A 22,763-nucleotide genomic window follows, 5' to 3' on the forward strand; every position below is an offset into this window, starting at 1 on the left:
GGCAAACTTGAGTTCAAATCTCGACTGCCTCACCTACCAGTAGAGTCACTTAAAAGCAAGTTAATAATATTAGCTACCAATATTGAGAATTTATTTTCCTTCAGACTCCGTGCTTTGCCAACACTGTCTTGTTTAATTCTGAGGTATTCACCATCATGCCCATTTTTACAGATGAGAAAGTGGAGGCCCGCCCAAGGTCCAGCAGTTAGTAAGTGACAAAGCCTGAATGTACTCTCAGCCACTTCTGTTCATCTGTTCTTCTAAACTTTGAATTAGGCATAGTTTTTTTTTTTTTTTAGAAAAGATCTTTTCTCTCCCTGTTTCTTTTGTTTTTGGACACTAGAATATGAATATAGGGCTTCCCTGGTGGCTCAGATGATAAAGAGTCTACTTGCAATGCAGGAGACCCGGGTTCGATCCCTGGGTTGAGAAGAGAATGGCTACCCACTCCAGTGTTCTTGCCTGGAAAATCAATGGACAGAGGAGCCTGGTGGGGTACAGTTCATCGGGTTGCAAAGAGTCGGACATGACTGAGCGACTAACACATACAAATATCCTATAATCAGATCCTCGTTATTTTTATTGAGCATGTTAAGAGATAGCTCAGTAATTTGGATCTCATAAATCTTCAGATTAAATGCAATTGAAATGTTTAAACTAGGCCAGCCTAAGACATTAAAATTTACAGTTTCTGATCACTATACGGATGAATGTAGTGTAAATTTGGCATAGTTTTGTTGGAGAGCAGTAGGGCAATATGTATAAAAGCTTTAAAAATATGTGTACCAATGAAATTATTTCTCTTTTTTGGCCTTATTGTGGATTAAACACCTTAATGATGTCTTCTGGATGGAAACGTTGATATGCACACACACACACACAAGTTGTCAGAATGAAATCAGAAACTTCAGGACAATAGCAGGAACCCATGCCACTTTCTCCTTGAGAATTTTTTGCTATATTCTAGAAACCTCACACTTCTGTTTTGACAGGTTTGCAAGGGACAGAAGTTAAATGCTCCCTGCACTTAAGGAGGGAAGTGTTAGATTTCTTTGTATAAAATTATATTATTTGTAGGGATGAAGGAGATATTAAACCCACTGCATAAAAGTAAGGAAACTTGGCCATTTCAACCTCAGCATGAATGAAATGGTTGGGGGGAGGGATAAAGCTCCTCTGCAAAAGCTTCAAAACTTCCTAATTAATGGATGCATTTTCAGACAACCAAACGAAGTTAATTTACCCATAGACTGAATAAAGTAAAGGCAGTGGAAAATTTGATTAAAAGTGGTTACAGGCTGTACTGTAGGAGACCGCTGAAATAAATGCAGATCAGGTCTGAAAGGGTGGAGCTTCAGCTTAGACTTCAAATAATACTCACAGATAAGGTTCCAAGGAAGATAAACTCACAGCTAAAAATCACAACACAAATACACAAGGAGACAGTCATCATTAGTGAAAATCAAAGACAAAAACTATACAGGAGAATCAGACTCAAAGACTTCAGATATTAAGTCATAGAATATAAAATAACTATACTATGTCTAAAGTGAAAAGGTATGTTTTAAAAGACCATAAAATGAAAAATGCGTATTGAAAAAGTCTAACAGACCATCTAGAAAGAAATAGAGTTAAAATTAAAAGCTCAGTAGATGAATTAAGCATCATAATAGACACTGGTGAAGACAGAAGTAGTGAACTAGAGGATCAATAAAAATAGATTACCTGGAATTCAGCACAAAGAGACAGAGACAAAACATAAACATGGGATACTTAACAATTAGGTATGATCAGACATCTAGAAGGACATAATAGAAAGTGGAAGAGTCAGTATTTGAAGAGATAATGGCTGGGAACTTTCCAGAATTGTTGAAAAGCACACATTCTTACAGAAAACTCAATGAATTCCAAATAAGAAAAATGCACAGAAAATTCTACAACTAACCACATCATAATGAAATAGCAAAACACCAAAGCTAAAGAGAAGATCTGGAAAATAGCTGTAGAGAAAAAAGAAGTTGCCTGCAAACAACTGAAAATTAGTCTAATGATAATTCTTACTAGCAACAATGGTACCCAGAAGACAGTGAAATGTTGGAGAGCACATAACATCAAACTAGAATTTATACCTAGTAAAACAATGTTTCAATACTTAGGGGAAAAAATGAACGAATTTTTTAAGATAAACAAAAACTAGCTTATCAGTTACTTTACTGGTAGACTCTGAATTAAGGAAATTCCTCAGAACATACGCTAAGCAGAAGGAAGAAAATCTTGGCTGGAAAAACCCAATATAAAAGAAGGAAAGTAAACAAAAATATGTATAAATATTTTTAAAAATCTAGCTTGTATGAAACAGTAACATTAACAATTAGATTAACAATTACTAATCTAATATACTAATTATAAATGGTAAGTTATAAAATATAAATAATGAGTTAGATAAAATACAGGACAAAAACAGCTGATAAATTGGGGGTCATGTGATTAAACTGAAAATAGCTTTAAGGATTTGTTGAGGAGGAGGGTGTGGTAGCTAGTATTCAGAGGTGTTCCCCCTCCCTCCCACTTACCACACACCCTTTATCAAGTCCTTTTCAAGTGTCTTCTTGTCCTGAGTAAGGGCTGGCCCTGTGTATAGAAATCAGCAACATGGATGCTCTATGACTTCAAGTCTAGACCATAAGAAGTCTACAGCTTCCCCTGCTCTCTGAAATGCTCCTTCTTGGAACCCAGATGCCACACTGTTAGAGGCTCAAGTCACAGGGCTACGTGCACGTGTCTCACCTGACAGCAATAACCAGCACCGACCGCTAACAGTGTGAGTGGAACCATTCTGGACTGGATATTCAGTGGACTCCAGCTATTAGCACCACTTGACGGCCATCACCTGAGAGACCTCCACCAAAAACTGCTCAGTCAAAACCAGCCCACAGAACCGTGAGAGATGATGAAAAACCGCTGTTTGGAGCCTAGGGGTGGTTTGGTACATGTCAGTTGATAACTGGAACAGAGGGTAAAGACTTTGTTAGAAATACATGTTAACTTGGGCTAGTATAATCATTAAAGGATAGGTGTAGAGATTATAACTGCTGATCTATAGAGGGGGAAATTGAACAGGAAATTAACAAGAAACCAGAATCTAAAAGCAAGAAAAGAGGAAGAAAAAAGAAACAGCATAGAACACATTAAAATCACAAATAATAGGAAGATTGAAAAAAATTCTGTGTATCGGCAATCAAAATAAATGTATCTGAACAAAATTCTTCAGTTAAAATATAAAGATGAGTAGATTGGCTGAAAACAGAACAAAACTAAGAGGAGTCATGTTTTACATATGAGACATACCTAAGGTATAAAAAGTCACAGAAGGATTTAAAGTTGAAGTATTTGGGGAAAAAAGGGACAGGAAACCTTGTTTCACTCTTACTACTTAACGAGGCAGAAAATGGGAACCCTTTTTCAACAAGATTCTCACCAAATACAGTTAAGTAAAACGAGTACTGGCTGAATCTGAAATTCCTGAAACCTATTGAATAAATAAAACACTGCTCTAATGGAAAGAACTCTGATTTCTATTGCTGGTAACATCTTTGAACTTTAATATGTTTTGATGAAATACATACATGTGCAAGTGTGTGTGTGTGTGTGTGTGTATTTTTTAAGGGCTCCTTTGGCTTGGATTTGGCTTATTACAAAGGATAATTTTAAACCAGCTTTAAAGGCACACACCTTCTCCCTCTACCTTATCCCTCCTTTCCCGCTTTCACTCCCACGATGATTTTTATCTGTCCTATAGAGGACCTGGGACTTCCCTGGTGGCTCAGATGGTAAAGCGTCTGCCTACAAATGCAGGAGACCTGGGTTCAATCCCTGGGTCGGAAAGATCTCCTGGAGAAGGAAATGGCAACCCATTCCACTATTCTTTCCTGGAAAATCCCATGGATGGAAGAACCTATAGGCTACAGGCCATGGGGTCGCGAAGAGTCTGGACATGACTGAGCGACTTCACTTTCTTTCTTTCACTTTCATAGAGGACCTATTCGCTAAGCAGTAATAAGTGGAAATTGTATATGTAAAATGATTTGCTGCCAAAGTTACTTTTTGCAATCAGGCTCTTTGGAAACTGCAGTGCATTTTCCCATTGAAATAAAGTTATTGGTGGCTGGCTTCCCAGGCCACCTCAGAAAAGCCTGTTTAATCTATATCGTGTGTGCGGTATAGCACTGCACTAATTGTGCTGCAGAGCACCACCACCACCCTAGGTTCCCATGGATAAGTGTATTTCAAGTTCTAATTGGGATTCCAGGAACACCTTTCCTTTTCTTTCCTGAAGGGATGGTGGCTGCCTGGTCCCAGGTCTTGCCCACCTCCTCCTCTACTGCCTTCATCACTGCTATCACTGATGCTCAGTGATCAAGGTACTGATCAAGGTCAAGGTAAATGGTCCTGTGCCCTTGACCATTCTCATCTGGGTTAGAGTGAGGACTCTCAGTGTGAAGTCATAGGTCATGGCTCTGGGAGCCTGGAGCAGGGGAGCCCAGATGACAGGAGCTGGAGGGAGACCTGCAGAAGCAGAATGAGGGGCAGGGGCTTCAGTGAATTAGATGGAGAATCTGGGGGCTGCCCCTCCTGCTAATGAACGTCCTCAATACCGGAAGGCAGCCAGCTGCAGAGCTTGGCCCAAGGGCACCCTGCTGGGGGTCCCCTGTGGCTAAGCGCTGTGACTTCCTGTGAGAGGGGATTGTGGCTAGAGGTGCTGAGACTGATGTCCCAAGTGCAGTGGCTCCTTAAGGTGCCCACAGCTCTGGTGATACCAGATTTGACTCAGGTGATTTGACTCCAATCATGTAGAGCAATTTTTGTGTTAAATGTTATATCTTCATTTTTATAGTTAGCTTCTACTTATAGGAAGGGATACTGGTTTTCCATTTATGATAGTAATGTAAAACTTATTATTGAAATAGACTCATTGCAGCCAAAAGTGAACTGAATTAAAGAAAATAAGTGTAGGAAGTGCATGTGTGTGAGAGACTCACAGGGGTCAGTTGGCCATCTTAAACGTGTGTTTTGGCCAGCATGATGAAGCTGGCAACATGGAGAGTGTGCAGAAGTCTGCAGTCGATGTTTTCCCCACCCGTCTCCAAGGGAGGATACGGGGCATCTTATATCACAGACATAGCACCTTTCTCAGGAAGTGTAACTTTCTGTAGAGATGTGGTTGATAGCGCCAGGTGTCCTGAAAGATGTCCCACACATGCTGCCTCATCAGTGCCGCCTCTTGGAAAGGTGGTCACACCTGACACAGTGGGTGCTGAACTCCAGGAGCCCAAGGTAGGAGAAAATGATACCTCTTCCTCTCATGGTTGGTACCTTCTTCATGTGTGCAATTCAAACCATTTCCACAGGGAGAAAGCAAACCTTGCCATCACCCTCCACAATGACCAAGAGGAGATCATGGCCCAGGCCACCTTCCTGGATTACCCCAACTGGAATATCGCCACACAGGATGATTGGGTGTCCGTGTTCCGGGAGCTGGACAGTGACATACCATGCACAGTGAGTGACCACGCGTGTCGTTTGTGACAACAGCCTGAATTTCCGAGGGAAGTCCTGTGTTTCCCTGTGGATCACCTCAGTTTTCAGACTGAGCAGTTTAAAGGTCATGACAGAAAGTATGTGACATCATGACAGACAGACATTAACGTAGGTGGTGGAGAGGGAAGGGGAGTCTGGGAGCAAAAGGCCCCTGAGGAGGACCTGGGGGAGCAAGGAATTAGCGGAGCAGCAGAACTCTGCTTCCCATGTCTCCACGCTCTGCTCCCAAGTCTCTGACCTGCCTGGTGGGCACCTGCCATTTACACCATCTGCTCCTGAAATACTGGCAACAGAGTCTCAGGTTCAAGTCACGCTCTGTAATTTTGAAAGCGCCCTTGTGGGCTCTGGCTCACTTGACATCTTTCAGTTGCAGATGCAGGACACCCTGTGGACCCATGGGAGCCCAGTTGGCGGGTCCCAGGGAAGTGGGGCTTTGGGAGGGGTGCCCAGCCTGAGTTGACCCTGCCTCGGCTTTCAGAGCCAGGCCCGTGTCGGGTCCCAGCTGCTGGGGAGAGTCAGAACCTGCAACCATGGAGTTCAAGGGTGTGTCCCCGGAGCCCTAGGGAACGGCAGTCGTGTGCAAGGTGGATTGGAGCAGCCACGTAAACACGCCCAGCCAGCACGTTGGCTACCCAGCATCTATCCATCCAGATGCCCCCTCTCCTTCATCCCCTGTGGTCCCCTCTGCCCACCACCCTGTGCTCTCCTGGTCCCCACTGTCAGGAAAGTGATCTCAAACTTGGAAATAGGCCAAAAAGATCTGCTTTATCAGGGCTTGTACCTTTGATTGATTTTCTATTGACTGAGCTGTTTTCCAGTTCTGCAGGAGCAGTGATTAGCTTGTAGATTTGGGTCCATTTGAGATGTAAGTCACTTCTGTCTGGTGGAAGAGATAACCTCAAAGGTCACCATTTCTGACCCTGCAGGACAGGAACTCTTTGTATCTAGCCAGGCAATCTTCTAACAATTTCCTCATTAAACTGCCTGAAAACAGCTTCTCAAGTGCAATGAATCATTTTTTTTTTTAATCATCTCTCTGGTTGCCTTCTGAATTTATGCATTGAATCAATCTCTGATACTTGCACTTTGTCTTTGCATTAGGGTCATGATTTTACCTTCTCAAAAATTATAAATTAGCACGATTCTTCATAAATTCTTTCCCCTTCTATCCCTCTTCTTGTTCTTTTAGAATTGTTTTCTTTTTCAACTACTTCCTTCAATAGTGTCAGAGCTGAGTTTTCCTATATGGTACACTATCCACGTGCAGCTACTGGGAACCTGAAATGTGGCTAGTTTGAATTGAAATGAGCTATGTGTATAAACAGCATATTAAAAAGCAGAGACATTACTTTGCCAACAAAGGTCCGTCTAGTCAAGGCTATGGTTTTTCCAGTAGTCATGTATGGATGTGAGAGTTGAACTGTAAAGAAAGCTGAGCACCGAAGAATTGATGCTTTTGAACTGTGGTGTTGGAGAAGACTCTTAAGAGTCCCTTGGACAGCAAGGAGAGCCAACCAGTCCATCCTAAAGGAAATCAGTCCTGAATATTCATTGGAAGGACTGATGCTGAAGCTGAAACTCCAATACTTTGGTCACCTGATTCGAAGAATCAGGAAAAGACCCTGATGCTGGGGAAGATTGAAGGCAGGAGGAGAAGGGGATGACAAAGAATGAGATGGTTGGATGGCATCACTGACTCGATGGACATGAGTTTGAGAAAACTCTGAGAGATGGTGATGGACAAGGGAGGCCTGGTGTGCTGTAGTCCATGGGGTCACAAAGAGTCAGGCACAACTGAGTGATTGAACTGGACTGAACTGATGCATATAAAACATACTCTGGACATCAACACTCAGTGGAAAGAAGGAAGAAGAGTGTAAAATATCTTGTTGAGAAGCTTTATTGCTTCTTAAAAGGGTAATAATTTAAATATATTAGATTGAATAAAATATATTAAAATAGTTTAACCTGTTTACTCCTTTTTTAAAAAATATATCTAATAGAAAATTGAAAATTACTTATGTACCTAGCATTTGTGGCTTGAATTATCCTCCTATTATTTAGCATAGGTATAGACCCTTATGGCTTAATGTATTACCTACCCCAGGGGTATCTGCAAATGAAACAATGGTTTTTATCTTAAAGCTGAGGAATAAATATTGAACTGTAATATTCTTGATGGAAGAAAGAATTTGGGAAATACACCAGCCAAGTGATAAGCCATGTACCGTAAGCCAAGTCTGTTCAGAATATAAAAGATGTCATGGGGTTAGGCCAGTCTGTGCATGGAAAGTGCTCACATTGGGACATTACCTTGTCACTCACTGTCCCTGGTGGTATCTGGATTCTGGGGTTTGCGTTGTTTACCTTTGGGGAATTTTCAAGCTCATGAACTAAACTCATGATTCTTCTCTCACCATTTTACGCCTGATAAGCTCCTTCTGAGTGTTCTGAGGGCACGTGCCACCCAACAGGAGGGGAGACCAAGGCACAGACATGCTAGTGGTCACCCAAGGCCACCTATGAAATTGCTCAGGAAACAGGAGACACAGACGTGCTGCTGTGTCTGGACTGAGGTGCAGGCATTGCCTTCCTCTCACCACTCAGCTACCTCCCATTTACATCATCTCCAGAATTTGAGGGTTTGCCAGTAAGCACAGGGGTACAGAGTCGAACAGACCAGTGTGAAGATGCACAGAACAGTTGAAAAGGCTTCAGTACAACTGTGCTGTAAGGAGAAATTGATGCAGCATTGTAAATCAACTGTGTGCTCAGTGGCTCAGTTGTGTCTGACTCTTTGTGACCCCATGGACTGTAACCCACCAGGCTCCTCTGTCCATGGTATTTTCCAAGCAAGAATACTGGAGTGTGTTGCCATTTCTTCCTCCAGGGGATCTTCCCAACCCATGGATTGAACCTGAGTCTCCTGTGTCCCCTGCATTGCTGTCGGATTCTTTACCTTTGAGCCATCAGTTCAGTTCAGTCGCTCAGTCGTGTCCGACTCCTTGCAACCCCATGAATTTCAGCATGCCAGGCCTCCCTGTCCATCACCAACTCCCGGAGTTTACTCAGACTCACGTCCATCGAGTCCGTAATGCCATCCAGCCATCTCATCCTCTGTCGTCCCCTTCTCCTCCTGCCCCCAATCCCTCCCAGCATCAGAGTCTTTTCCAATGAGTCAACTCTTCACATGAAGTGGCCAAAGTACTGGAGTTTCAGCTTTAGCATCATTCCTTCCAAAGAAATCCCAGGGTTGATCTCCTTCAGAATGGACTGGTTGGATGCCCCCAAATCAACCATACACTTTGATATATATTTTTTTTTTTAAGCTATGGGGCAGAGCTCTTTAAAAACCCTAAAATCATACCCTGAGAGTCATAGTAGAATCTTTGCTGCTTTATTTTCCCCCTCAGGTTCTCTGGATCCTGAGAGTAGGGTTAGATTCTGAGTCTGGGAATGTGGAACGAAACAAGCCATCGGATTCATAACTGGGGCATTTGCCTCCCACCCTGCAAATTCCGGAGAGACTCTTTCCCTTGGGTGTCACTTGAATAGAGCAGCAGCTGCTGACCTGGGACCCCCCAGGATTGTCTTTCACTAGGCAGTGGTGCCCCAGGACAAGACCACAGAGTTCTCAGTTGGTTTCATTCCCCTGTAGGTGCGCCCCTGCCACGTAGCTGGCAATGAGGCAGGAGGAAGGACCAGACGGAGGCTCTCCATTTCCTTGAATAAGTCCAAGCTAGGAGGACAGAAAGCGGCTTGAACCCTGCCTGGGTGTCTCCTCATTTTAGACACAAAGTTGCATCCACAAGCACCAGGCCCCTCTGGGCTGTGCCCACCTCCAGACCCTCCCCCCACCCCATCTCCCACCTTCCCTTTGCTCTGACTCAGCCTCTAACCGTGTCCTGTTTCCTTCTGCAGCCTCTGAACACATTGTTCATGCACCTATTTGTGGCTGTGGACGAGTATTCTGTTGGCTGCTGCAAAGAGATGATTCGGTGAGTGGTCACAGCATGGCAGACGGTGACGTGGAGCACTGGTAGCAGCATCGCAGACAAGACTTGCTCCTGTCTCTATCATGTCTTTAAGTACCTGGATAGTTCAGAGATATTTTTTTGAACTAAAGTTTAGGTTTCTTTTTTAAAAACTTTTTATTTGGTGTTGGGGGTATAGCCAATAAACAATGTTGTGACAGACTTGCCATACATATACCTGATAGATAGTTTAAAAATATTTTTAAAGGTCCTAATTCTTTGAGGTGTTCAGTTTGCTTTCTGGCTCTAGTAAAGCATTTCCTCCGAACAGCAGTGTAATTTCTGAAAGAAAACAATCCTTCCTTTAAATGGATGCCTTTAACTGCCGCCACTGGAGGCAAACAGGTCGGACCATCCTTTGGGAATCCATGGATTTGGGGGAAGAAAGGAAAGAAAAAGGTCACAGGCTTGGATGTTTGTAAAAATAGTTTTCCCCAATCTTATCCTGAGAGACGTTATTAACAGGACAACCGGCAGAACATTGTGAGTAACATGGGGAAGCATGACCTACTGAGTTCCCGAGGTGGATCCCTGACATTTGGGGGTGGTGGCCTCTGTAATGTCACACCAGAACCTCCAGATGCCAGGGCAAAGGTTAATCTCAGCAGAAATCTCGTGCACCGCATGGACATGGTGCCTTGGTTCTTGCCACTTCCATGGAACAAATACAAAAGGGGGCCTTTTGGAATCCAGAGAAAAGCAGAGAAGCGAAAGGAATTGTAGGCTCCTTTTGCCGGTAGGGAGCAGAGCGCCCAGGCGCATCTATGAATGTCCCATTTTCGTAATGAAGGCATGTGTCTCACTCAGGTGCTGATCTGAGACACAGCAGTCAGTGGTCCTGAAGAGAGATCTTCCTTCATTACCCGCCCAGGAACTGAACCTGGGTAACCTGGATGAAAACCAGGAATCCTAGCTGCCAGACCCCTGGGGGCTAGAGGCTAAGAAGCAAAGTGACCCGGGTTCTTTCCCCGTTTGAAAGCAATAATATTTCAAGGAGGCAAAAGCTGTAAAAATAGGCACAAAGTTTATTATTAAAGAGGGCAGCATAACATGTGGGAGAGCACACAGAGAAACAGTTTGTTTATTGAAGGCAGGAATAAGGCAGGGGCATACCTGGAGAGGGGTCTTGAATGAGGAGAGCAGCAAAGAGGTTCTTTGAAGCACTTGTAATGGGCAGTCCTTCCAGATCTTTGTTTACAATTGGCCAATTACCTTGTTTCTTTCCTCACTCCTGACTGGTCCTAGGACCCTCCCCAAGATGCCTGTGCAGCCTTTTTCTAAAACAGATCCCACTGTAGAGGCCTGGGGTGCATGTTCCCTTTTTGACCCTCTTTTAGAAGGCTTCCTGCACATGTGGGAACAGGGAAGTTTTCCTTGACCTCGGGAATGGTCATCTTATCTCTCTACTTTAGCAGAGCTCAGCTTCTGCCACTAGCTTTGTCCTTGGAGTTCTGGGTGGGGACACAGCTTGAATTTTACTCCCCTTGACAAACACCAGCTGTCTGGCCCCGAGTCCCATCTACCTCCTACCTCAGTTGCTCGCAAGGTCACCTTGCTGATACCCTGACCCTCTCTTACCCTCATCAGGACAGTGTTCAAGGCAGTGCTGGACCTGCACTTTGTGTTCCTCATCGTACCATCCTGCATGAGCCTCGGTAAGGCCTCCTCCACCATGTCCTAGCTCCAGGGGCTGAGACAGGAATTTTGTGCTTACAATGGGGCATCGGGGGTGGGACATAAGAATGGTCTCCAGGTCCTTGAGACTTAACGTGCCCATCTGATTGTAACAATTAAAACACATGTTACATATATATATGGAATCTAGAAAAATGGTACTGAAGACCTTATTTACAGGGCAGCAGTAGAGAAACAGACATAGAGAATCGACTTATGGACTTGGGGAGAGGGGAGGAGAGGGTGAGATGTATGGAAAGAGTAACATGGAAACGTACATTGCCACATGTAAAATAGATAGCCAATGGGAATTTGCTGTGTGGCTCAGGAAACTCAAACAGGGGCTCTGTATCCACCTAGAGGGGTGGGATGGGGAGGGAGACAGGAAGGAGGTTCAAAAGGGAGGGGACATATGTATACCTATGGAGGATTCATATTGAGGTTTGACAGAAAACAACAAAAATCTGTAAAGCAATTATTCTTCAATTAAAAAAAACAAAGAACACATGTTAGAGTGAAAACTTCATTTTTCTCAAAGCCCTGAAGTTACTTCTTGGTAAATCCAGGCCTCATTTCTTTGTCTCTGGGATTCAGGCTCCACTCTCATAACCGTGTTCAGCCAAGTGGGGTATGTCCCGAGCCTGACGAATGATGAGGACTTTGCCGTGCATGTGTGTCACAGGCACAACCACTACCCTCAGCTGCACATCCGCAAAGCCAGGTAAGACTGGTGCCAGGCCTCCCGTTACCTAAGCGTTTACCCTGACAGTTACCTCCCATGCGTGCGTGCTCAGTAGCTTCAGTCATGTCCAACTCTTTGCGACCTCATGGACTGTAGCCCGCCAGACTTCATTGTCCATGGGATTCTCCAGGCTAGAATACTGGAGTGGGTTGCCATGCCCTCCTCCAGGGGATCTTCCTGACCCAACAATTGAACGTGCATCTCTTATGTCTCCTGAATTGGCAGGTGAGTTCTTTACCACTAGTGCCAGCTGGGAAGCCCAACAGTTACAGAGAGTTTAAAAATCGCCAGTTCTTACTGTAAGTAATTATGGCTTGAATGAAATTGCTTTAGAATACCCAGGAACTTTCATTCATTTGGAGGTGATTATAGTTCCCCTTGATGACATAATAGGATTGCATGTTTGAGAGTCACTGCATGTATGATTGAGAGTCATTTAGTGCCATATGGTCAGCAAGGCTGAGCATTTACTTCTTAAAAGTTTCTAAAGACAGACCCCATATTTCACTTTTTGTTTTGATATGGAACTTTTTAAAAGTTTTTATTGAATTTGTTGCAATATTGCTTCTGCTTTATGTTTTGGTCTTTTGGCCCGGAGGCATGTGGGATCTTAGCTCCCCAACCAGGGATCAAACCTACACCCCCTGCATTGGAAGGCCAAGTCCCATCCACAGGACTGCTAGGGAAGTCCCACCATATTTGTGGGTTGTGTTTGTTTGTTGTGCTTTTTCATGTGCTTTGTTTGTTTCTGGTGTTGCCCAACTGTATATGGGATCTTAGTTCCCCAGAAATAAAGTGAAAGGGAAGTCACTCAGTCATGTCCGACTGTTTGCGACCCCATGGACTGTACCTGCCAGGCTCCTCCATCCATGGGATTTTCCAGGCAAGATTACTGGAGTAGATTGCCATTCCTTTCTCCAGGGGATCTTCCCAACCCAGGGATCGAACCCAGGTCTCCTGCATTGCAGGTAGACTCTTTACCATCTGAGCCACAGAGGGCTTCAAGGATCAAACCCTCACCCTCTGCATTGGAAGCATGAAGTCCTAACCACTGGACTACCAGGGAAGTTCCTGATTTTTTTTTGGAGGGGTGGGGGTGCGGTTTGGCCACACCATGTAGCTTGCGGGCTCTCAGTTCCCCAACCAGGAATTGAGTCCGTGCCCCTTGCAGTGGATGGATAGAGTCCTAACTACTATACTGCTAGAGAATTCCCATCATTGCCATATTGGATAAGTACTCGGTTTCTTTAGAAAGTATAAAATCTCAGTTTTTGAAAAGCAAGAGTCTCTTGGACTACAAGGAGATCAAACCAGTCAATCCTAAAGAAAATCAACGCTGAACATTCAGGGAGAGCCTACTATTGACCAGGCATGCAGTGTTATGAATGTGTAATAATGACATCAGGTAGAGGTGGATCTTGATCTTGATTTTACTCCTCTCCAGACGAGTTACCTTAAACAAGGAACTGGGCCTCTGCAGGCCTTGGTTTCATCTCTGTCAGTGGATGTGAAGATATTGTATGCCACGTGGGACTGTTGTAGTGATGGGATGAGAGGACAGAAGCACTCCGCACACTGCCCGTCACATGTAGGTGCTCAAGGAAATTAAACATTATTCCTAATATTGTTAGAGTTAAGTAGGGGAGACAGATCCACTTACAAGCTGTAATGCTTTGTAGCCTAGAGGAGGGAAGGACAGAGAGGGATCAAGACAGCCTCATACTACCCCTAGGCTCTCAGAAATCTAAATGTCCACCAAACTGCAGTCCCTCTGTGCAATGGATGCTACTCAGCAATGAAATGGAATAAACTACAGATATACACAATAGCAGGCTTCTCAGGTGGGTCAGTGGGTAAAGAATCCACCTGCAATGCGAGAGACACAGGTGGTTTAGGTTCAGTCCCTGGGTTGAGGAGGGCATGGTAACCCACTCCAGTATTCTTGCCTGGAGAATTCCATGGACAGAGGGGCCTGGTGGAGCACAGTCCTTAGGGTCACAAAGAGGCAGATAGGACTGAAGTGACTGAGCACATACGCACACACAATAGCATGGACCAGGCTCAGAAAGTCTATGCCGAATGAAAGAAGACAGACATAGAAACAAAGACGGTACGCTGTTTGTATGATGTACAGAATGGCAGAAGCCAGATCAACAGATGCCTCTGGCAGAGGCAAGAGTATGCTGGAGGGACAGGATGGGGAGACCATGCTCTGTGGATTGATTAGGGTGCATGCAGCTCTCAGAAGTCATCAACTTTTAATACCTGTGCATTTTACACTATGTTATTATACCTCAGTGGGGGAAATGTAAACGAAAAAGAGGCTTCACAGAGAAGGTAGCCTCTGACTGTAGTCAGGGGGGATGAGTCAGAGTTCAGCCAGATGGACAGGATGGGCAAAGGCATGAAGGCAAGAGAGCATCAGGCAGGTGGGCAGGTATGAGGAAGCACGCAACTGAGATGAGCAGACTTCAACTCGGAGCCACTGGGAGCACTGAAGAAAGACATGGGGTGGACTGTATGTCAAAGAATAACTGGTTTCCCTGTGGCCAGTGGCTTGCAGGGGAGTAGCACAGGACAGTCTGGCCAAGAGTGACGCTGGCTAGAATTCAGGCAGTGACCAGTCAGAGGTCCAGGTTGTGGAATGGACCAAGGCAGGTGCATAGATGCAAAGAAATGATTGAGAGGGAGGGTGCAGTTTGGTTGCCAGTTGTATAGAGAAGTTGAAGAATGAGAGCAATGATGGTGATGCGGGATTTTCAAGGTTAGTGGGGGCTGGTGTATTCTTGCCACCTCTTCTTAATATCTTCTGCTTCTGTTAGGTCTATACCATTTCTGTCCTTTATTGTCCCCATCTTTGCATGAAATGTTCCCTTGGTATCTCTAATTTTCTTGAAGAGACCTCTAGTCTTTCCCATTCTACTGTTTCCCTCTATTTCTTTGCATTGATCACCGAGGAAGGCTTTCTTAACTCTCCTTGATATTCTTTGGAACTCTGCATTTAAATAGGTGTATCTTTTCTTTTCTCCTTTGCCTTTTGCTTCTCTTCTTTTCACAGCTATTTGTAAGGCCTCCTCAGACAATCATTTTGCCTTTTTGCATTTCTTTTTCTTGGGGATGGTCTTGATCCCTGCCTCCTGTCCAATGTCACGAACCTCTGGCCATAGTTCTACAGGCACTCTATCAGATCCAATCCCTTGAATTTATTTGTCACTTCCACTGTATAATCCTACGGGATTTGATTTAGGTTATACCTGAATGGTCTAGTGGTTCTCCCTACTTTCATCAATTTAAGTCGGAATTTGGCAATGAGGAGTTCATGATCTGAGCCACAGTCAGCTCCCAGTCTTGTTTTTGCTGACTGTATAGAGCGTCTCCATCTTTGGCTACAAAGAATATAATCAATCTGATTTTGGTATTGACCATCTGGTGATGTCCATGTGTAGAGTCTTCTCTTGTATTGTTGGAAGAGGGTGTTTGCTACGACCAGACAGAAATGTATGGACCTAACAGAAGCAGAAGATATTAAGAAGAGGTGGCAAGAATACACAGAAGAACTATACAAAAAAAGATCTTCACGAACCAGATAATCACGATGGTGTGATCACTCACCTAGAGCCAGACATCCTGGAATGTGAAGTCAAGTGGGCCTTAGGAAGCTTCACTACAAACAAAGCTAGTGGAGGTGATGGAATTCCAATTGAGCTATTTCAAATCCTAAAAGATGATGCTGTGAAAGTGCTGCACTCAATATGCCAGCAAATTTGGAAAATTCAGCAGTGGCCACAGGAATGGAAAAGGTCAGTTTTCATTCCAATCCCAAAGAAAGGCAATGCCAAAGCATGCTCAAACTACCACACAATTGCACTCATCTCACATGCTAGCAAAGTAATGCTCAAAATTCTCCAAGCCAGGCTTCAACAGTATGTGAACCATGAGCTTCCAGATGTTCAAGCTGAATTTAGAAAAGGCAGTGGAAACAGAGATCAAATTGCCAACATCCACTGGATCATCAAATAGCAAGAGAGTTCCAGAAAAACATCTACTTCTGCTTTATTGACTATGCCAAAGCCTATGACTGTGTGGATCACAAAAAACTGGAAAATTCTGAAAAAGATAGGAATACCAGACCACCTTACCTACCTCCTGAGAAATCTGTATGCAGGTCAGGAAGCAACAGTTAGAAATGGACATGGAACAACAGACTGGTTCCAAATTGGGAAAGGAGTACATCAAGGCTGTATATTGTCACCCTGCTTATTTAACTTATATGCAGAGTACATCATGAGAAATGCTGGGCTGGATGGAGCACAAGCTGGAATCAAGATTGCCAGGAGAAATATCAGTAACCTCAGATATGCAGATGACACCACCCTTATGGCAGAAATCAAAGAAGAACTAAAGAGCCTCTTGATGAAAGTGAAAGAGGAGAGTGAAAAAGTTGGCTTAAAACTCAACATTCAGAAAACTAAGATCATGGCATCTGGTCCCATCACTTCATGGCAAATAGATGAAAAAACAATGGAAACAGTGACAGACTTCACTTTTGGGGGCTCCAAAATCACTGCAGTCGCAGCCATGAAATTAAAAGACAATTCCATGTAGTCAAAGCTTTGGTTTTTCTAGTAATCATATATGGATGTGAGATTTGGACCATAAAGAAAGCTGAACACTGAAGAATTGATGCTTTTGAACCATGGTGTTGGAGAATACTCTCGAAAGTCCTTTGGACTGCAAGGAGATCCAACCAGTCCATCCTAAAGGAAATCAGTCCTGAATATTCATTGAAAGGACTGATGTTGAAGCTGAAACTCCAATACTTTGGCCACCTGATGCGGAGAACTGACTCATTGGAAAAGACCCTGATGCTAGGAAAGATTGAAGGCAGGAGGAGAAGGGGACGACAGAGGATGAGATTGTTGGATGGCATCACCGAGTCAATGGATGTTAGTTTGAGTATACTCTGGGAGTTGTTGATGGACAGGGAGGCCTAGCGTGCTGCAGTCCATGGCGTTGCAAAGAGTCAGACTCGACTGAGCAACTGATCTGAACTGGGGAATGGTGGATTCATTAATCAAAGGTAAAAACAATAGTGCTAGATGTACAGGAGAGAGTTTGAGGAGATCATGAGATCAAAAGAGATGGTCTAGTTTTTGGGGGTATTTTAAAGTAAAAAGCAGAGAATTAGAGCAGAATTTTGAAAGATGAAACTCTTAACAATAATAAAGAAAATTGGAAGAGAGTCACAGAAGTCAAAGACTCTTAAAGTGGCAAATCAAATAATTTGTAGGGAGATCAAATAATTTGATTACAGAAAAGAGACTGTTGGATTTGGCTATTTAAAAGACACAGATGAGACGAATAAAATTGATGAACTCCTAGCCAAACTTATCAAGAAAAAAGAAAAGGAGAGTAGACTTAAACTACCATTATCAGGATTGAAAGAAGTGATATTAGTACAGATCCTATAGACATTGAGGGGCTTCCCTGATAGCTCAGTTGGTAAAGAATCTGCCTGCAATGCAGGAGACCTGGGTTCGATCCCTGGGTTAGTTTTCTGGCGGAGAGAATTCCATGGACTGTACAGTCCATGGGGTAGCAAAGAGTCAGACACAACTGAGTAATTTTCACTTTACAGACACTGAAAAGTTTCAATTCTATAAATTCAACAATTTAGATAAAATGCATATCTGAATTGTTTAGATAAATCTAATCATCTAAAATGTTTCCCATTCCCTGAAAAGCACAAACTACCTATACTCATTGTAAAGATGGTAATAATTGAATAATTCTATATCTATTAAAGAAATGTCAGCTGAACCTTGGGTAAGAGCAAGGGTGGCTGTGCCCTGACAGTAGCCTCTCCCCCAGCCTCCAGCCCCAACCCACCCCATCCTGGTTTGTGTCTTCTCTTTTCCTCCTGTTGCGGCTCTGAACACTGCCTCTTCCACAACCTGGGCCTCAGCTTTCTCCCAGGCTCACCCCTTTGGCTCCTCTGTACCAGTCTTGGCCAGTCAGTCCAGTGCTCTCCCTCTGGCCACTTGGCAAATTGTTAATTAAGTCATGAGAAAGTTGCATAAATTAATTTCTTAGGGTCTTGTAGTCTCATAGTTGCTGTACTTTAATCTCAATTTCATTTAAAAATTAATCATTTTTATTCCTGCCATTTGCTAACTAATGTGGGGCATGGGCTCATTTAATAAAATGAATTATATTTTCCAATCATAAAAAGCTTAAAAATTACTCCTTGTTTCATTATTCTATGTGAGTATATAATTGTACTGCTGCTGCTGCTGCTAAGTCGCTTCAGTCGTGTCCAACTCTGTGACCCCAGAGGTGGCAGCCTACCAGTCTCTTCTGTCCCTGGGATTCTCTAGGCAAGAACACCGGAGTGGGTTGCCATTTCCTTCTCCAATGCATGAGAGTGAAAAGTGAAAGTGAAGTTGCTCAGTCATGTCCGACTTCGCGATCCCATGGACTACAGCCCACCAGGCTCCTCCATCCATAGGATTTTCCAAGCAAGAATACTGGAGTGGGGTGCCATTGCCTTCTCCGATATAATTGTACAGACACATGAAAGTGTTACGTGTATATTCTCTCTTTCTCTCTCTATATATATACACATGCATATATGTCTATAGTCATGATAGTATGTTTTGTTAATTGCATTTTCCACTTAGTATAGCAACTCATCCACCTACCAGATCTATTTTATTGTTTTTCGTGGCTGTGTGGCATTTCATTGTATGAAACGCCACATCATTTGGCTTTACATTGAAGTATTCCTTGTTTATGGAAATATGTCATCTTTTTTTCTATAGCATGTGATGCTGTGGTAATGCTATTTTTGTCTGTAGTATAGATACTTAGAAGTGGAATTTCTGGGTAAGGTTGCATTAAATACCAAAAATTTAAAATAGATACTACCAAATTATTTGACTAAAATAATGACATCGATTTGTATCCTAACCAACAGTCTCATTTTCTTGCATTCTTGCTAATGGCGGATGTTTCACTTATTAAAACTGTCCGCAGTACAACAGTAGTTTGTTATTTTAATTTGCATTAATCCAAATATTTGTGGGTTTCAGTGCCATTTTACAGTTTCCATATTAAATGAAGAAAATAGTTGCATTTAAAATAATTTCTAGTTTAGACAGATAACTAAACATGTACATTGAAAGCAGACAGTTCTTAGGGGGAGGTTGGAGGGGAACGGTTACAAATGAATTAGCACATTTTTAAGTCTTTTCTTTTTCTGCCTACTAGATGACCAGTTTGTTATGAAAGGGCATGACCTGGGTACAGCCAGATGGACGAAATACACAAGGCAGGATGTGGGGAAGGGCTCAGGGCTTCCACGCCTCTTCCAGTCTCCCCAAACCTCCACACTCTGAATTCTCTTAAAATGTATATGAAAAGTATATGGAATTTGGATTGTGCAAATTGTTATTTCTTGGGGAATTTTAAAGCTTATGTTTTTTCGACATAGATATTCATCAAGACATTATTATAATGGAAAATTATAGATAAATCTTATGCTGACATTGACATGTATGGAAGCTGCCTATCTCAGAATCCCCTGTTTCTGGTGTGTGTGTGGAGGGGGTGGGGAACGAGTGGAGTAAGCGAGGGAGATTAAGAGGTAAAACATCCAGTTACAAAATAAATGAATTATGGGGGAGAAAAATCACCTGTTTCTTCCACTGTGTAAAAAGTAAGTGGCATCTTGGCTAACTCAGTGATGCGGCTCTTGCCACCTCGGGATGCAGGTGGCTGGAGAAGCCCGGTATAGGATGTGCCCCACCCAGTGCTGGCTCCTAGGAGCACATGGGAACTGGGGGTCAGGAGCTGGTCTCCTCAGTTCTTGTCTTCCCATCTTTTTTCTTTCTTCTTTTTACTCTTGCAAACTTGAGTGTTACGAACGCCGACCTCCCCCCCGGCCTGAACTAAACCTCCCATTTCCCCTTTCCCTGAGGTCTTGCTTATTTAGCCTCCCTCCGAGAGTGAGCTGTCCAGAAAATCTGCCAAAAGCAGTTCACGAGAGGAACGTGGTCCTGGTAGCCAAGAGATGACAGGGGGTGCTTTGTAGTGAGGAAGGGGTGCTTATAAGAAGAGAATTCAGGGTGTAGCACTGAAATGTAGAGGCAGTTATGGTGTTGTGAGAGTTGGTGCTTTTGCTTGCGGGTGGGGGCTCTGACACACCTTAGGAGGTCCTCCATCTACAGGGCTCCAATTCGAGTTGTGACACCTGCATGCACAGGACTTCAGATATCTGGAAACAGCACTCATGTGGACAAGCTCCCTCCTTAATGATGCAGGAAAAAACCATTTTGGAGTCAGATGGGCGTGGCCACATATCCACTTAGGCTGTCTCATTTCTCATTTCCCCTACATTTATTTTCTGACATCTGTTTCATCTGTTGTTACTTGCACTGATAATTAATGGTGAAGAACACAGTCTTTAAGACACCAAACCAGTGAAGCATTTGGGGATATGATTACACTTCTGCTGTTTACCTAGCAACATATTCAGAGCCAGCACACTGACGTGATCATCCCCAGTCCCATTTCTTGGACTCACCTGTATTGTGCTGTAGTGTCCCCCTCTACTTAGAAACTAATTGTCACAATTACTGTTCTGTATTTTGTATAATACATGAAGGAAAGCGCAGCTGCTTCTAGACACACCTTTATTACCTATCATGGACTTGATTCATCACTGCTGGTGGATTTGAGATGTTCTCAGATGTAGAAACTATTGAAATGGGCTTTCTGGGAAGAAACCTACCTTTTTCAAGTCCTCATGGGGATGGGAGAGTACTTACTGAGGAAAGGATTATAATCGTGCCATCAATCAGGGTTGTAAAGTAACTTACACCCAAGACGGACGGGTCAGGGTGGAGAGGTCTGACAGAATGTGGTCCACTGGAGAAGGGAATGGCAAACCACTTCAGTATTCTTGCCTTGAGAACCCCATGAACAGTATGAAAAGGCAAAATGATAGGATACTGAAAGAGGAACTCCCCAGGTCGGTAGGTGCCAAATATGCTACAGGAGATCACTGCTGGGAGGGATTGGGGGCAGGAGGAGAAGGGGACGACAGAGGATGAGATGGCTGGATGGCATCACTGACTCAATGCACATGAGTTTGGGTGAACTCTGGGAGATGGTGATGGACAGGTAGGCCTGGCATGCTGCGATTCATGGGGTCACAAAGAGTTGGACACAACTGAGCGACTGAACTGAACTGAACTGAAAGTGACTTAAAGTTTCCTTAATATAGTACTGCTTTTTTTGCTAATAACAGAAATTAAGTTAGGTCAGCATTATTGCTATTTAAAATAGATGAAAAAATTAGGACTTTTAAGATTGGTGTTTTTAAAATGCCAACTTTTCACCTTTTAAAGCAGTTATTTTTATTAAGCATTTGATAGTCTCATGATTTTTTAGGAATCCACTTAAGCTTGACTTCTAAGCAATTTCATATAAATAAACATTCTGATGTTTGAGTGATAAACATACTAAAGCATTCAAAAAGAACATGTGGGGTAGTTTGGAATTTCCCCACTGGTCTTCTTGGGTCCTGATAAGTGACCCAGCAGATAGAATTTAGTTCACAATCCAAATGGAGCAGAGATGTGTTAACGTAGATCAGATCGCAGTGGTGGAAGTTCAGGAGCCTCTAGTTGGCCTCAAATGTGCTTTGAAGTCATCTCGAAGTCCTCCACAACTTGTTAAAATCATGGCATTTTCCAATGAGCAGAGGCTAAAGGGTTCCAAAACCCATTTTAAAGTTTTGAATGGAATATACAGTTTAGAAATGATGGATTTGATTCTCCTAGAGAAGACCACTAGAGGTCACAAGAGATCTTGGAAAGAAAAAGGTGCTTTGTTTCACACGTCTGAATAAAAAGAAAAATCTGGGTGCCAAGTTGGCAGCTACTGTAGGTTCTCCAACTCCAAATTAAAACCAATTGTGTTAGGGGTTGGTTTAAGCAAAATGCACGGCATTCTTTAGCACGACCACTAAACTGGATTCTCTGGATTTTTCTGTCTTCACTGATTTCTTAAAGTATGTTGTTTAGTCACTCAGTCTTGACCAACTCTTTGTGACCCCATGGACTGTAGCCCTCCAGGCTCCTCTGTCCGTGGGATTTCCCGGCAAGAATGGGATTTCCAGGCAAGAATACTGGAGTGGGTTGCAGTTTCCTCCTCCAGAGGATTGAACGTGCATCTCCTGCATTGTCAGGTGGGTTCTTTCCCGCTGAGCCACCAGGGACGCCCCCTCTTAAAGAATATACACACATATATGCCCACACTCTCAGGCTTGAAGAAATACAATATTTATGGCTTTTAAAGTGACATCAGAATCCCTTTTCCAATGGCACATTTTCAAGTCTCACTAATGACATGCAGATCCTCTCTAGTTGTGGCAGATGCCTCAGGCAGCAGAGAGGAGGCCGTGCCAGTATCCCGAACACAGTAGCCCAAAGGTGGGCTGTAGCCGTCGTTTATAGCCCGTAAGCATGAGCTTTCCATCTATGCTTCCGCAGCAGTTTCTTTGCTGGCAAGGAAACAACATGCACCTCCCTGTCCAGGGAAGTCTCCTGAGGGCTCTCTTCCACACTTGTGATGCTGCAGAAGAGGGGTCAGGATGCTGAGGGAGCCACCTGCCACCAAGGGACCATACCAGCAGCTGGGCAAGTGCCCTG

The 22,763-nt window shown here is 43.5% G+C and overlaps 1 protein-coding gene across 1 annotated transcript in view; it reads left to right on the forward strand.

Annotated features, from left to right (window-relative positions):
- Nucleotides 1-22,763, forward strand: part of CFAP61 (cilia and flagella associated protein 61) — a 249,520-nt gene that overhangs the window by 5,589 nt on the left and 221,168 nt on the right. Inside the window, exons 3-6 of the mRNA XM_069547844.1 lie at nucleotides 5,409-5,559; nucleotides 9,520-9,596; nucleotides 11,220-11,287; nucleotides 11,901-12,027. Of these exons, the coding sequence (XP_069403945.1) occupies nucleotides 5,409-5,559; nucleotides 9,520-9,596; nucleotides 11,220-11,287; nucleotides 11,901-12,027 (423 nt within the window). The remainder of the gene's footprint in view (nucleotides 1-5,408; nucleotides 5,560-9,519; nucleotides 9,597-11,219; nucleotides 11,288-11,900; nucleotides 12,028-22,763) is intronic.

Source organism: Ovis canadensis, chromosome 13 (assembly GCF_042477335.2).
Source record: "Ovis canadensis isolate MfBH-ARS-UI-01 breed Bighorn chromosome 13, ARS-UI_OviCan_v2, whole genome shotgun sequence".
In the NCBI taxonomy this organism is placed as follows: Eukaryota; Metazoa; Chordata; class Mammalia; order Artiodactyla; family Bovidae; genus Ovis; species Ovis canadensis.